This window comes from Haliotis rubra, unplaced genomic scaffold, assembly GCF_003918875.1.
Source record: "Haliotis rubra isolate DU_JTF1 unplaced genomic scaffold, ASM391887v1 Scf331, whole genome shotgun sequence".
Classification (NCBI taxonomy): domain Eukaryota; kingdom Metazoa; phylum Mollusca; class Gastropoda; order Lepetellida; family Haliotidae; genus Haliotis; species Haliotis rubra.
The window spans coordinates 81,440-99,263 of record NW_025767004.1 but is presented as its reverse complement, the minus strand read 5'-3'; the positions used below and the strand labels follow the sequence as shown (position 1 = coordinate 99,263).

At 38.4% G+C, this 17,824-nt stretch overlaps 1 protein-coding gene across 1 annotated transcript in view; it reads left to right on the top strand.

Annotated features, from left to right (window-relative positions):
• Positions 1-17,824, top strand: part of LOC124284223 (von Willebrand factor A domain-containing protein 7-like) — a 188,456-nt gene that overhangs the window by 94,167 nt on the left and 76,465 nt on the right. The window contains exons 3-9 of the mRNA XM_046720285.1: positions 6,135-6,257; positions 7,164-7,337; positions 10,780-10,843; positions 12,352-12,449; positions 12,674-12,865; positions 12,993-13,205; positions 13,886-14,005. Of these exons, the coding sequence (XP_046576241.1) occupies positions 6,135-6,257; positions 7,164-7,337; positions 10,780-10,843; positions 12,352-12,449; positions 12,674-12,865; positions 12,993-13,205; positions 13,886-14,005 (984 nt within the window). The remainder of the gene's footprint in view (positions 1-6,134; positions 6,258-7,163; positions 7,338-10,779; positions 10,844-12,351; positions 12,450-12,673; positions 12,866-12,992; positions 13,206-13,885; positions 14,006-17,824) is intronic.

Genomic DNA, 17,824 nt, shown 5'->3' with positions numbered 1-17,824 from the left:
GAGCCATGATACCATGGTATAAGAAGCTTGTGAATAAGTCTGGTTCCAGGAACAGTGTTCCTTTGCCCAACACACCACTGCCCCCCTTACTTCACCTAGACGGGTGGTAGAATGGGCCCGGTTCTACCAATCGGCTGGTCATGTCGAGCCCTGTGCATTCAATTATATCTGCACAAAATTTATATTCTGTACTACATTTTGCCTTTAGGTCTTGACGCATTTTGTGTATAAAACATCACTTGATTTTGAATTATGTACCATTTAAATTGCCTAGAGTCTTATGCCCAGAAGGCGATGGCTCATGGGCCAATCTGGTAGATTGATTACTTGTTTAATCTTTCTGCTTGAGTATATCATCCCAGTATCCTTGGTGCTACAAGTCGGAGATCCACTTGTATATAGCATCGTCTTTGATGACACTCCGTGGTGGGTGGGGAGCTGGGATGACGAAACAATATACCAACAATCATGGATTACCAAACCCCAAACAAAAAAACCAAACGTCCACTGGAAAATGATGATCAGCAACGTCCCTCTATACTCATTGATTACTGGCCTCGGTTTTTGGTTCTAGAGACTCTTGACAAGACTCCGTTGAAATTAAATCCATTTGCTATTTCAAAAGGGGTCTCTGGCATTGCAGGTGAGGTAAAAAACATCAAACGCTTGCGCTCAGGATCGCTACTAATTGAATGTAGCAGAAAACCACAAGCTACTAACCTGTTATCAACTGATATGTTTATCGGAGTCCCGGTGTTAGTTTCTGCTCACAGAACGCTGAATTCTAGCAAAGGTATTGTTCGAGACCGTGATCATCTTCTCGCAGACATGACTGAGCTCGATATTGTATCCGAGATGAAAGATCAAGGAGTATCTTTCGTCAAACGTTTTACAACTCGGAAAAATAATGAGACTGTACAAACCAATACCTATCTGTTTTCATTTTCAGCTCCAAATCCTCCTAAGTCAATCAAAGCAGGTTACTGCAATCTGAATGTTGACCTATATATTCCTAATCCTCTGCGCTGCTTCAAGTGTCAAAAGTACGGACATGGTGTTAATACTTGCATTGTCTGTTACATGTGCTCACTGTGCTGAGAATACACATGTAACAGAAGATTGTGACAGTAATTACAAAAATGTGCAAACTGTTCTGGAAGTCATTCATCCTTTTCTAAAGACTGTCCAATTTGGAAAAGGCAAATGGAAGTTAATAAAATCAAATTTTCCCAGAATATCAGTTTTGCTGAAGCAAAAGATTGTCCTATCTACTGAACACACGGAAACGTACGCCTCAGTCACCCAAACACCTGAAACGTCCTCAAAACGATCACCTTCACCAATAATGACTGCGTCAAGTTCATGTCAGACTGACCTGACATGGGTGAATACAGATATTCCCAAGTCTATCTCCCTGAACAGTCTACTCAGACAGATACAATAGTTTCTACCGAACAAATCGTATCTCCTACAACCATCACTCCTTCTCAGTTTGATAGAAATGAAAAACAAACTGCCAAATCGAAATTCAAGACCAGAACTGAAACGTCCAAATCAAATCGAACACCTAAAGGGTCAGAAAATAAAATAAAATTGTTTAACAAGTTTGGATCACTGGAGGAAATGGATGTATCTGAATGCACCCATCCCAGGGCACATAGCATGTCGCCCTCAAAGACAGTGCGGGGTAGATCCCCAATCAACCCTCCTAAACGATAGTCCATTCCAAAACTATAGTACAGTGGAACTGTAGAGGATTAAGGTCCAATTTTAATGAGTTACAGCTATTAATCCAAGATTTTGCACCATCAGCTTTCTGTCTGCAGGAAACTTATCTGAAGAAGACAGATATTTTTTAATTTACGTCAGTTCGTTGCATATAATTCTTTTTCACCTCCGGGTGACAGGGCCACTGGAGGGTCTTCGATACTTGTTAAGCAGGATGTTATCCATAGTCCTGTAACACTCTCAAGTAATCTCAAGCCGTTGCAGTGAGACTTACTCTTCATGTTACCTTTACACTATGCTCTCTGTATATTCCCCCTTCTTCAACACTCCAGCAGTCTGATCTTCAAGCTCTCTATGACCAACTTCCTAAACCTTGTCTTATAATGGGTGATCTCAATGGCCATAACCCGATCTGGGGTGGTACAAACACTAGCCCAAAAGGTAAAGTACTGGAAGATTTTATATCCAATAATGATTTGTGTATATACAATGACGATTCAAGCACTTACCTGCATCCTGCAACCGGCACCTACTCTTCTCTAGATTTGTCTCTTGCAGACTCTAACCTCCTCAATGAATTTGATTGGTCAGTCCACAATGACCTCTGTGGAAGTGACCACTTTCCAACTATCCTATCAGCAATTTATCCATCTGATTCTACATCTTATACAAGATGGCAATTTTCCAAGGCAGACTGGTCCTTATTTCAAACGTTATGCACATCTAAACTAAGACCCGAATATTTCAGTGATATAACTGATCCTATTGAGGTTTATTCTGACGTTTTAAATGAAATAGCTGATGAATGTATACCAAAGTCCTCTACAACTCCACATGTACGGAAACCATGGTTTAATACAGATTGTAGGCAAGCCAGAAAAGCGAGGAAAAAGGCGGAGAACTATTTCCGCCATCACCCAACTGTCCATAACTTAAATAAATTTAAAATACTCAATGCGAAGGCACGTCGTACCTTCAAACAAAACAAACGACAATCTTGGAGGAACTATGTCTCCAAAATTAATTCACGTACGCCAATGTCCAGAGTATGGAACATGGTTCAAAGAATTAAAGGCAAAGGTTCCAAATCTGCTGTTCATCATCTTAAAGATGGTGATAATTTAATTACTGACAAGTCTAAAATTGCAGATAAAATTGGCGAAACTCTTGCCAAAAATTCTTCATCGGCAAATTATGTCCCTGAGTTTCAGAGATACCAGAAACAACAGGAAAAGACTAAACTTAATTTCGAATCCAATAACGGTGAAGATTATAATGAAGTGTTTTCATTATATGAGCTACATACTGCTCTTGAGCAAGCTCATGACACTGCAGCGGGTGATGATCATATCCATTACCAGCTACTGAAACACTTACCTGAACCATGTCTGATGACACTTTTAGATATATTTGACAAAATATGGACGTCTGGAGAATTTCCTCCTTCATGGCGTAATGCCATTGTAGTCCCAATACCAAAACCTGGCAAGGATCATACAGATCCGTCTAATTACAGACCAATATCTCTCACTAGCTGTGTCTGTAAAACCATGGAACGTATGGTGAATAATAGACTAACTTGGTATCTTGAAACCAATAACCTTATAACAAATATTCAATGTGGTTTCAGGAAAATCGTAGTACCATTGATCATTTGGTACGTTTAGAATCCTTTGTTAAAAATGCAATCGTAAATAAACAACATGCTGTATCGATATTCTTTGATCTCGAGAAAGCATACGATACCGGAAGCATGGCATTTTGAAGGATTTACATGATTTTGGTTTGAGGGGTCGTTTACCTCTTTTTATATCACAGTTTTTAAGAGGCAGGCAATTTCAAGTCCGAGTGGGTTCTACCCTGTCTGACCATTATAATCAGGATCAGGGTGTCCCTCAAGGCAGTATTTTGTCGGTCACTTTATTTAGTATCAAGATTAACAGTTTGTCAAAGGTTTTAAATGATTCAATTGATGGATCTCTATTTGTGGATGATTTTAATATTTCTTGTCGCGGTAAGAATATGCATACTATTGAACGGCAAATGCAGCTGTGTTTAAATAAAATAAATAAATGGTGTCTTGAAAACGGCTTTAAATTTTCTAAATCAAAAACTAATTGTATACATTTTTGTAGAAAATATAAACCGCATAAAGACCCAGAACTGTTTCTCAATGGCACTCCCATCAAAGTTGTAAAGGAGGCCAAGTTCTTGGGTTTAATATTTGATTCTCATTTAACGTTTCTTCCGCATATTAAATCCCTTAAAACTAAATGCATGAAGGCACTTGATTTATTGAAAGTCGTTTCAAATTCTAAGTGGGGAGGGGATCAAGCCACTCTCCTACATCTATATCGATCATTGGTTCGCTCGAAACTTGATTATGGCTCCATCGTATATGGTGGAGCCTGCAAAAGCAACCTTCAACTTTTAGATTCTGTCCACCACCAAGGCCTGAGACTTTGTCTTGGGTCCTTTCGAACTTCTCCTATTGACAGTCTCTATGTCGAGGCCGATGAGCCTTCTCTTCCACAACGGCGTATAAAATTATCCTTACAGTATTTAACAAAACTATATTCTAACGAGTCCAATCCTGCATTTAACTGTGTTTTCAATCCTCTTTATGAGATTTGTATAACAAAAAGCCTTCTCTTGTTCCGCCTCTTGGGCACAGAATTAAACCATTCCTTTCTGCTGCTGGCATTGAGCTGGAGAATATATCTCCTTCTCGTCTTCTTTCTTCTCCTCCTTGGCAATTGGTGAGGCCAGAAGTTGACTTAACATTAACCACATTTAAAAAAATCCGAAACTAATGATTTACAATATAAACAAGAATTTAGTCAATTAAGAAACAAATATAATACCTATAAATCCTTATATACAGATGGATCCAAGGATGGTGGCGCGGTTGCTTGTGCCACTGTCATTGGGTCCAAAACAATATCTTCCAGACTACCCAATGACAGTTCAATTTTCACAGCAGAAGCAAACGCCATCTTAACAGCTCTTAAATATATTAATAAACACCGTAAATATAAACAATATATAATATTTTCTGACTCTCTTTCTTGCCTTCAGGCAATTAAAAATCTCTCTTGCAAACATCCACTTTTTATTGAAATAATCGAATTATATAATGATCTTGCTACTGGCCAATGCGACATCGTCTTTTGTTGGTTACCCAGCCACGTTGGCATTTCTGGGAACACAATGGCTGATCTTGCTGCCAAGGCAGCACTCAACAAATCTGTGACACCACTTCTTATTCCATACTCTGATTACAAAGCTGCTATAAGATCTTATATTCGTGATCTGATGCAAAAGAAGTGGGACACCCAAGTAGGTATCAATAAATTACATGCAATAAAACCCTATATCGGTTACACTTACTTGGGTTGTCAGTCCAGATTTGAAGAGGTCATTATGCGACGATGTCGTATTGGCCACACTAGATATACCCATGAGTACCTATTAAAAGGTGAGGATCCTCCGTTTTGTATCCCTTGTGATGAACGAATCACGGTCAAGCATGTCTTGCTTGACTGTGTTGAGTACTCCATCATAAGGGATAAATATTTCAATGTAAAAACAATGAAGGATCTTTTTACAAATGTTAATTATCATTTAATTATTGGTTTTTTAAAAGAAATTGATTTCTTTGATGAATTCTGATTAATGTGGTTTATAAATAGATATATTTTAAAGATTGGTAATTTAGATAAGTACCTTAGATTGTTAGTGGCTGTACCCTCAAAGGAGGTTAAAGTACTGTAAAATTATTGTCCTCCTGAGAGGGTACGTAAGTCCCAAAACTTTCAAAGTAGACTTTTCACATACCAAGTTTTTAAACGTAGTATTTTGTTCATTTAGATTTCGGCTAAATTGTCTTACAATCACCAGCGGCTGAAGGGATGGTGTAAATCCAACTAGGGTCCATGCAGGTAGCAAAGGTACTGTAAGTCCCCATGGACCCTAGTATGGTGACCTACTTCCAGTTGTTGGTGATCTATAGCCCATTTTTATATTGTGTTGTCCCCTGTGGTTAAAATGTTTTAGACTCTATTACTAGTTTTATCTGTATATGTGATATTCTAGTTGTTTTACTGCCCTTCGTTGGCAGGTTTTTATAATATACATATGTTTCATTTCAATATCAAATGTTCTCGTCACGATATGGCTGAAATATTGCCGATGTGACGTTAAATATTAACTCACTCACTCACTCACTTGTGAATAAGTGTGTCCATACCAAATGTATACTGGAGATAGAGCAGTGTCGTAGAAGGAAGCAGAGACCATAACGGAAAAGATGAGGATGTGGGTATTTAACCTGGATCTTTGCCATGATCAGCATGTGCTATAAACAGATGTCCATCCATTACAAGATAACACTTTTGTCGTTACAGAAGGCGTTCCAGAATCCCGTTTTCGGGACGCCATTAACAGCATCATCAAAGCCAATAACCAGGTGAATCTGGATCTGTTCCGGACGGCGGCGTGGCACTGTAACGGGGAGACAATCAGGGAGGGTAAGCCAGATCATTTGAGATCATTCATTTTCAGCAAATAAAGGATGATAGCATGTCATGACATCCACATTGAGGCAATGCTATGCAATGTGTAAATGATGTATCGTTAGTGGCCAGTGGGTGGCTACATGAATACGTGCAAACACCTAGTTGCGGGTACAGCAACGTGCAGTGAAACTTGGACAAAGTAATGTGACTACGTGGTCCAGTCCACCTAGCTGTGAATGGGTACCTTGTAAGGATGAGAAGGCCACATTAACTTGGTGTGCCTAGTGGCTGCACGAGTTGTATGATCCCCAGGGAGTTGAGATTGAAAAATACGATGTGCAGTTGATATTGACATCCAATGATCGAGGGGGAAAAACATAAAAACAAAGCTCTTTGAACATGCACATGGGATGGACTATAGCGCTATATAAATACCCGGGGTAGTCCCGTAAGTTCGACGTTTGGGTCGAAGAAAAATGGCTTTGATGTTTGATGTTGTGAAAACGGTGTTGTTTTAAGGGATTAGGACTCTGGTTTTCTGCAAAATGTAAAATGTGTTCACACAGGCAACAAAATATGACATGTGTACCAGCGGGTTTCGTGAGTGAATTTAGCTAATTAGTAGTGAGTTTTTCAATTTCTTACATAAACTGGCATGAATTCAGAATGTTGAAACTGACAGTTTTCATCATCATTTCCACAACTTCAGTTATGACAAATGCGCAATAAGTTTCCTCTAACTTCTCGTGGTGAAAATACATTTGTGTAAATGGTTATATGTTCATTGTGAACAAGAAGAAAAGGGGAGAATGGATCTAACACTGGTACACTTTCATACATTGCAGCCAACGAGAAGAGTTTTTTAACAAATAATGCTATTAAATAATATTGCAAATGGCACACTTTCATACATTGCAGCCAACAAGAAGATGATATCTCTTAGGGAACGGGCCATAGAGGTTTTGTCACAAAGCAGTACAAATTTTGACCTGGCGAGAACCTTGATTGGACAGTATCTGCACATCATGCAAATGTTCTACAGCAACACCAACTGGATTGAACTTAGTGGAGGTGTTATGTACCACTCTCTCGGTAAGTCCTATCTTACATTTCAGTTGAGTCACGATGTGGGTAACGTGGCTATTCAATATGATGACAATGTGCGTTAGATGTGTTGTGCAGTTATGTGCGACAAGGTTGGGTATCAGAGCACGACGGGGGATGTCGTCTAAAACGGAACAGAACTGGAGTACAGAATCAGATAATGAAACTAATCTCGTGAATTCCGTTCGTGTAAATGGCCTGATATTGTGTCCCGGTCTGTCAGCAAAATGCCCCTGTTCGCGGGTCAAGGTGATTGTGTTGTGCTGATGTACAAATGTACTTGTCCAGTTTATTGTGATGTGCTTATGTGCCTGCCCAGGTGATTGTCATGTGCATCGTAAAAGTATTGTCCTCGTGAGAGGGTACGGAAGTCCTGAAACATTCAAATTAACTTTAGATCTGCCACTATCTTTAATTGTAGTACTTATGTTATTTTAATGCGTGGCTAGATTTGCCTACAATTGCTAACATCATGAAGGGATGGTGTAAATCCAGCTAGGGTCCTTGCAGGTAGCAAAGGCATTGTATGTCCCCTTGGTCCCTAAAGTACTGTCGGAATTGCTAGAAAAATGCTTTTTGACTTATATTTAAAATTCAGAGATATTACAGTTACTTAATCACATGCAACGTAAAACACAACTTTGCAGATTCTGATACCTTTCGGTATGGACATACCGAAACAAATCGTCAAAAATGCAAATTCAACTTATAAAGTTGAAAAATAACGCGATGAAAAAAAACGCGCGAAATCGGAGTTCAAACGTTTCACTAATTTTCCCCCGACTTTTCTGGGGAAAACGGGTTTCAACAGCTGGGCTGCGCTCATAGTACGTGCGCAAGTAAATAGGTTCGCGCAGCTTGGAAGCGGGTTGTCGGGTGAATACTCGGTGAAGGCTTTGGTGTGAGCTATTTTTCTAATGTTTTGTTGATATCTCACAGGCGCGAGCTTTTTATATGTTATGACAGTAAATAAACTGTATATATAATTTCATTTGTCTATTTCACCACACGTTCTTCTTACCGAGACACTTTCTCAGTTCGATACTTGAAAGCAATGTCATTATTTAGCGTTGACAGAATTTCTAACTGTGATATAGATATGTCGTTGTCACAGACAAAACTCAATGTCTTGTTTTATTGACACCTGTGTGTCTGCCTGCCTGTCTGCTAATGACAATATTTAATACACAGCTGCTATCACTGACCACATGCAATTTAAACTTAACACCAATCAGGCTATACACCATAAACAAACTGCATTGATTTATGGCCCGAGTTCGGTCTCTGTCACATTATGTAATTACACAGACAGGCAGGTGTGATACTTGAACACATGACATGTTATGATGTCTGTTGATTGCAAAATGTTACACACAAAAAAATGAGCATGTATTTACAAAACCCAACATCTCTCTCTATATATACGCACAATTAGCCGTGAAGGCATCTGCAAATGAACCAGCCGTTACACTTGAGTGCACACCCACCCGCTCTGACTGGGTTCGGTATCCCGACTGCTTCGTTTCTTGGGAAGTAAACCGAAGTACACAATTTTGCACTTTCGACTTGCGATTGTACGCTTATAATTTTGTTTATATATTTTTTCTTAACCAGCAATGTATATTATATGTCATGAATAAGTGATAATTGTGTTTCAATTATGTTTGATTTTTTGGTTGCATGTGACCTTTAAATAACAAATATCACTTCAAGAAACATCTACCTAATGTAGACCGAGGGAATAAATTTTGAGACATGCTCTAAAATGTGTTTTTACTGATGAAAATACCAAAAAACTTAGAAAAATAAGGGGTAGTGGGACGTTATTTGATACAAACATTAACTGCCTGTGTTACGTCATCAGCATCCACGGTATCGACAGGTGAAATTGACACCTGAGCACACGCTCGGACGAGGGGTCATCTCAATAGGTGTTTTCTGCAAAATGTTGAATATGTGTACGTATAGCATACGTATCGGTTATGTAAGGGATCATTTGTGTATGTGTGTTTGTTTTGAAATAAACATACGAATTACTGTACATTGGAAAGAATCCTATCACTTGTGTTATCTTATCGATTGATTGTAGAAATGTGCAACGTTTTAATAAATGTTTTGCATGTCAACAGTATATTTCATTGCAAAAATATGGATGTAATTCGGTCAGTTTAATCTAGTTGTGAACATTGGCCAAAGATTTAACGAAGTCACTGTTGCAGCTTCTTTAGAATATATGTATTTTTTCTTCTCATAAAGTTTGTAGACCGCCCGTCTAAGCACTCCCTTGTCAAAGTTGTCAAGGAAGGTTTTACGTCCCGGTTTTGCATTTGAGACGGTCCCTGTCTTGTCTGATTTGTTTACAATATTGTAAACTTGTTGGTAAGACATGCCAACAGCTCTACAAGTTCTGTAATAAACCCTTTCTAAACTAATGAAAGGTTTACCTCTGTCTTTTTTTTAAGCAGAAAAAAACTATAAACCTTTGCAACAATCGACTACAAATCGTTGGCCATAGTGGACGCTGTGATAAAGATGTGCATGCATAACGGGAAACTTATTTATCAAGACTTAACATTTATATTATATTTCTTCAATAAAGAAACGATAATTAAGTAAAGTTACACAAACATTCAACATTTATTCGTTTAAAAACACGTTAATTCATATTTTTACACCACCTGTATCATTAGCATAAATGTAAAGACTATTTTAGATTTCTGTTGTTGAACTTTGAAAAAATCTTAAGTTGCTGTTTTGGTACCAAATTCTCTCCTGTAAACTGCCCTTTAAATGCATGGGAATGTTAAATCAGTTGCAATAAATATTAGGTAGACAATAGACGAGTTGATATATTGACAACATAGTACATTTATCACCTTTATAAAGATATTAAGGCTAAAAAGCTTTTTTCTAGCATTTCCGACAGTACTTTAGTCTGGTGATCTACCCTCAGTTGCGACCTGTAGTCTGTTTTTATATTGTCTTGTCATCTATAGTTAAAGTTGTATAGATTTTCATACTAGTTTTAAATTTCTGTCTCGAATCATTTAGTTACTTTACCAGTTAGCTTTTAGTTTGAAATCTATTGTTTAATACTTTCGTAGTATTGTATAACTTGATCGACTCACAACATGGCTGAAGTACTGAAACTCACTCACTATTGTGCCGTGCTGATGTGCTTCTCCGGGTTATTGTGCTGTGGCGATGTGCTTGTCCAGGTTATTGTGCTGGGTTGGCTATTGTAATGATTTACATATTATTTAAAGAATGATGTAACTCAAAATATAACCAGGGCTTCCAGTCCTTTGTTCATCCTACGTATCACATGGTTGACTGTTTGTATCAACGTGTATAAATAACATAATCGTACATGCTATTACGATCAGTGAATGCCTTTCTATGTATGATATATTTTTTATTGTTTTTAAAGGGATACGAAACAAGACACTTCTTGGTGAAGCACTCCCTGAAATGGATACTTGCATATCTTCTAGGTAAAATGTGAAGCACATGTATCAATAATTAGTTATCTTATCACTAACAGAGCAAAATAATCATTCGGGGTATTTTTCCATAACGTGTCGGTTTCCAAGTTGAAACAATAAGTTCACCGGAATCTGTAGTAGCAATGGAGATCGGTCTTGTAGTACAAAATTTAATGGCAGTACAATCACAGGCAAATTGTAGCGCAAATAGGGTTGCGCATCAAACAGAAAATGACCAGTCTTCCCATATGCGAGCGAAGCGAGCAAAGGTTGGCAACCTGCTTCCCTCGCTTCGGTTCGAAAAATATTTTTAATGTCAAAATAAAATACCGCCATCATCAAAGGTAGACACCCATTTCCTCACAGAGTTGTGCTCTCAGATTTCCAACCTCATATTTAATAATAACTCACGTACAATATATTTAATTCAACATTTTAAGCGCCATTCGTGGCATGTCAAATCGTTCTTCGCCTCCATTACCCCTGCCAGCTTCCGGTTCAACGGAGAGAAGGAACAGGGGAGTCAAATTTAAATATGCTTTCATTTACCCGTTACGCCAGAAATGTTTCTGGAGAATAAATTCTAACAATTACGACGGCAGTTAAGAAAAATAACAGTTTAACGGTAAAATTATACAAAATGATATTGGTGTTTAATTTCTGCTCATTCTTGTTCCTGGCAGCGGTAATGAAGGCGAAGAACGATTTGACATGCCACGAATGGCGCTTAAAATGTTGAGTTAAATATATTGTACGTGAGTAATTATTAAATATGAGGTTGGAAATCTGAGAGCACAACTCTGTGAGGAAATGGGTGTCTACCTTTGATGATGGCGGTATTTTATTTTGACATTAAAAATATTTTTCGAACCGAAGCGAGGGAAGAAGGTTGCCAACCTTTGCTCGCTTCGCTCGCATATGGGAAGACTGGTCATTTTCTGTTTGATGCGCAACCCTATTTGCGCTACAATTTGCCTGTGATACAATACAATATGAAACAGCTGTGGCAATAGAATCGGTGAACATATTTTTTAGCCAGGAATGATTAGGCTTCGGCAACAGGCTGCCGGGTGAAATAACAATCTTCACACACTACTGGACCTCATATTAATTGGGAGAAAAGGGGCAAGCCCCTTGATATATATGAGAAAGGTTCCAGAAAAAGCTGGATTATTCCGGCTGGTCTAGTGAGTGAATGAGTTTACTTTTACTGTTTTACAGTGAACTTCACTGCTACATAACGTTAAGGACATACTACTTCACCACAAGACGTTAAAGGCGATGGTCATATTTTGTCGTTCTCAGAAAAGAGGGCCGGTTGGGTAGCCTAGTAGTTAAAGCGTTCAATCGTCACGCCGAAGTTCCGGGTTCGATTCTCCACATGGGTTCAATGTGTGAAGCTCATTTCTGCTGTACCCCGCCGTGATATTGCTGGAATATTGCTAAAAGCGGCGTAAAACTAAACTCACTCACTAACTCTAAAAAGACATCACTTACACATTTTACTTTTCTTACAGTGAAGCTGTGAACGCAACGTGTGATGGCAATATGATTTTGGATGACAAGATTCTCACAAGCGGCTACAGAAGCGGGCAAGATGTTATCAAACCATACAGTATTACATTTTCATTTTCTAAGACATGTATTTGACCATCTCCCTATTTGTTGTGGTGATATGGCTATTGGGACACGTGTATGAATCAAAACATGCTTCATGTTTATTTCCTTGATCTATGTAGATATTTCTGACAGGCATCGTTGCATTACATTTAACCCATATTCAAATGTTATAACATTTCTTCCACTCCCATCAAAGTACAATTGCAACTGTATTTTCAGAAGACCCTAGTGTCTCCACAACGGGCAAATGCAGTCATGGTGGCCCGTGGGACGAGAGCAGTTCATCAGTGGCAGCCCTGGGGGGAATCAACAAAGACTCCTTCCTCGTGTCCCTGTCCCCCCACAGTCATCTCCACCTGGTGGCAGCACAGGCAGCCATTGAACACACCTCGTACTTCTTTGATGACGAAGGTAATCGTTCATGAACCTATGCATCCGTTGCAGTTTTTTGTACTCTCTTGTTGCACGATGTTCAACAATGTACAGATATTTCAGTTGCTATTGACCATTATTTCTTTGACACTTTGTTTCTGACCAGAATACGGAATCAGGGGTATCATCGGGACCAACAAATTCAACGATTTACTTCAACTGACATCTGGACCCTCGCTTGCATTCATCATAGACTATTCTGGTTCCATGGGAGACGACCTCGAAGGAATTAAATCTGTAATTCGGGATATCATGTCAAGTAAGATTGGGACTTTGGAGGAGCCAGCGAACTTCATTTTCTCCCTCTTCAATGACCCGTGTAAGTATGAAGCGTTCCACAATCATGGTTTCATCATTGCCTAAGATCGAAATTGCCTCAAACTCGAGCATATATAAAAGTGTCCAGAAGTATGATATACATACACAGGTGTATATGTGAAAGTGTCCAGGAGTGTGATATACATACAAATGTGTACATGTGAAAGTATCAAGAAGTATGATATACATACACATGTGTGTATGTGAAAGTGTCCCGAAGTATGATATACATACAAATGTGTACATGTGAAAGTATCAAGAAGTATGATATACATACACATGTGTATATGTGAAAGTGTCCCGAAGTATGATATACATACACATGTGTATATGTGTCCATAAGTATGATATACATACAAATGTGTACATGTGAAAGTATCAAGAAGTATGATATACATACACATGTGTATATGTGAAAGTGTCCCGAAGTATGATATACATACACAGGTGTATATGTGAAAGTGTCCAGAAGTATGATATACATACAAATGTGTACATGTGAAAGTATCAAGAAGTATGATATACATACACATGTGTATATGTGAAAGTGTCCAGAAGTATGATATACATACACATGTGTACATGTGATAGTGTCAAGAAGTATGATATACATACACAGGTGTATATGTGATAGTATCCAGAAGTATGATATACATACATCCACTTGTTTATATATAACAGTGTCCAAAAGCACGACTTACAGGACCAATGATGGGAATAATGCTCTGAGCTATCTTGAGGGGATCAGTGTCAGTGGAGGTGGTGATTGTCCAGAATATGCTATGGATGGACTCTTTAACGGTAAGAATGATCCCGTTATGAAGCTGGGTTATCTGAACGGTGTCGCCATCATTACGCGATACAAGCATCAGGAAGAGTGAAGGCCATAGTCACACCTAGATCTTCGAAATATTTACATATGGTACTCGATATAAAGATGGTACATTAAAGTTTACCAGTGAAGATCAGGCTTGAAAATGGTCCTCAGCAACCCATGCTTGTCGTAAGAGGCGACTAACAAGATCAGGTGGTCAGGCTCGCTAACGTGGTTGACACATGTCATCGTATCCCACTTGCGTAGATCGATGCTCATGCTATTGATCGCTAGATATGCTCATCAAGACTCGATTATTTACAGACATATAGCTGGAATATTGCTGAGTGCGGCGTTAAACAACAACCGAACCAAACCAAAACATTAAAGTTACTATGAACACTCGGCCATTAAAACCATCGTACGGCATTGTCAAGATTAACCGACGTGTCTGTAAGAGATCTGATGCGCCAACAACGCACTTTAGATAACACTGGTACTTACATGCACAAGGGCATCCCACCTCTTCAAGATAGAAGCGTGACATTCAAAATTGGATACGGTGTTAATACTTCCGTCACTCTTTTAAACATATCAAGGTATTAACTGTGGAAAGTTTTACGCTTTATTTCCCGATTTAGAAACGATGATGATTCCGTGCTGAGACATTAGACATAGATTATTTTAAAGGAACATACTTTTGCTGGAGATAATTTATTGTTATCAAGTAGTATTCCTAAGTAGCGGTGGCTGAGCGGGTTAGGCGGCTGACTTTGTGTGCTGGCGATTAGGTGCCTGACTCTGAGGGCGCGGGTTCGAATCCCGGATGGGAATCAATCTAAAAAGAACTAGAATTTGTACTTTACAAAGAAAGTGTAATCCCAAATATAGCATAGGTTACATAGTATTCCTGGTTTACAAAACCAAACAGAACAGCTTATAGCCCTATAGCCAGTCAAATTAGCCATTTTTTTGGGCCAAGGTCGGAAAAAATGATGAAAAAAAGAAACTTGGCATATATATTCTATGGCCCTTCCTGCATAACATACTAAAGTCCGACTTGAGCTAAATCCACAGTGCATACCCTACGATAATGTTTCTTCTAAGAAAAGCCTGTCTTAAAAACAGAAATGCTCATAAAATCTTTTTTATGAATATAATCTCATCGAATTTGACAGATATAATGGATTATAGTGCACGTATATAAAAATACTTTAAAAAGCAGAAAATAATTATTTGCCTCACGTGCACTTCCCGTTTTGTTCTAAAAAGGATTTCTAGGAAAAATTGATCCTGGGTCTGAATTTTGGCCTCAAACTTTTTGATTTTGATGTGAAGTTTAATTGGTCTTATACAATGGCAGGTATGAATAAATTGCCCTATGATTTATCTATCCAATGGCACCAAATAGTTGGAAGACATATTTCATATAAACATTTAAATTGAAACTGGCAAAAGGCGAAATTTCATTGATTTGCATACCAGCCAGAAAACTGTGTTGTCCTCGACCCCTATCCCCTCGCTTTGTAATAACCAGTGTGCATGAGTCTTATCACAATAATACTCATCAAAGTTACTGATAAGTAAACATTTTAATACTTTCATGGCAAATTGAACATAATCTGACAGTTTTAATATAATAACTATACTTATGAATATAATTTCATTTCCATTGAAATATCGCAACAATTATAAAAGCACTGATACATAACCAACAATTATTTCACAAAACCACGAATGGCTGAAACAATTCCCTGAGGCGGTAAACTACCACTTGCTCTTTTCTCCCATAATTGCTCATCAACTATCATCTTCCACTTAAGGGGTCCTAAAATGCATAGCATTGATCAAATGTTTGACTTTTTGTCATGCGAATAGTTTAACACGAACAGTTAGCAATTAAGTTGAACAGCTTCCATTCTGTGTAGCTTACATGGTTGGTAAGGAATGCATATCTTGTCACAAACCTTCTCTTCCAAGTGATTTGAGGCCTCTGGTATTACCATTCACTGAAGCAAATGCAGTAACAGTTTTATAAAGTTTCTAGTTTGATGGACCAATTTGATTTGTGAGAACTCGACTGCATGCGCTTCTCACAACATTTCTATGCTTGCTTCCATCTCTTCTCTTCAAGATAGTTTTGAGAGGGTCTCTAGCAATGACAGAGTGAAGCATATCCACATTTCAACCTGCTAGTTCCACGGACAAGTTTTAATTCACGATGGATCCAACAGAGTGTTGTATTATATGCAGCAAACATTATTTCCTGATGATATTGTCACCGTCACAAGAGGTCTAACTACCTTACTTCAAAGTAGTATAAGGCGCAAAGATGCAATTGCTGAAAATGTATCTGGAATATCTTCAGTTTAAGTTCATGTAAACTGCCGCATAGATTACACACGTGAATCTTCTATTTTAGCAGCTGTGAATCACTCACCTCGAAAGACGGTGTCCTTAAGATCATCACTGTCAACTTTCAATTTCAAAATGAATTGCTTGTTCTGTGGAGAAATTTGTGATATAGTTTCAGAGACTAAAAAACCTAAACACAAATGGGGTATGTTTGAAGTTCGAATGATTAGTTCCACAGATTCCATTCTTGACATGGCTGAATATCGTGGTGATGTGTAGGGTCGAGCTATTATTGAACGGATATCAAGCGCCATAGATTTAGTGGCTGCCGTAGATATCACCATACATGTTATAAGAAATTCTTTAACAGACCGCGTTCTATCTGAGGGATGGGTGGACCTGCAGATGAAATACTTAGCAGAACGTTTGATGATTTGTTTGAATTTCTGGAACAAAATGATGAATATCAGTACTCAACAGAGGATCCCGTGAGCAAACTGAGAGAATTTCATGTTGATGGTGAGATTGAATGTAGTGGAAAAACCCTGAGACCACAATTGCTATCTGATGTTATCAAGCATAAGAAAGCTGTTTCATCAGACAATGTCAGGTCCAAGGCAATCGATATTTTGACTTGTTCATTTCAGAGCAAGAAAGGTTTGCTTGGTTTGACTGTTGATGACATTTCCAATGTCAAAAAGCTGACCTCTTCTAGCTCTGTGCATATTCTTTTGAATACGCTTTGGATGAGTGGAGTATGGTTGAAATTGGAGAACGCTCCCTGCTGGAGTGGATACATGGAGCGTACAATCATGAAGTATCCAAAGTGATCCCATTGCCATTTGTCAACTTGCAGGCATCGAATCCAGGCGCAATATATTCTGTGCTGCCATATTCGCTTGACAAATGCAGGAAATATGAACAGAAAACATGTTTTGTGACATTTGACCAACCTCGATATGAGAAAGCTGTTGATATTGTAGCTTACCACCAGAACAAACGTACTCTAGCTTCAGTTGATGATGTCAGCCTGGATGAAACAATTAAAACTTGTCTGAAAACTTTGCATAAGGATGTACAAACCAACTATGTGATCCCTGATGAACTTCCAGCAATTGCCAATGTCACAAACCTTGTCGAAAAACTGACTGCAGAAATGGAATTTGAATCGTCTCAAAGCAGAACTGCCAAGTTGTGGTGTCAATATTTTGAGCAAGTTTCTTTGATACGCCAGTTCATTCGCCCTGAAATCCTAATCCTGTTTGAAATATGAATATTCTCCATGTCCTCTATTACTTCTAGATGAGTACTCAATGAGAAAAACAGAAAAAATCTGTCATGTACTCTGTCATTGATTCTTTGTCAGGCAAACAAAGCCTTCCACATAATGAGGAAGTTCCTCCAGATGCTGTGTACATAGTTGATGGTGGATACTTGCTGAGAAAAGTGAT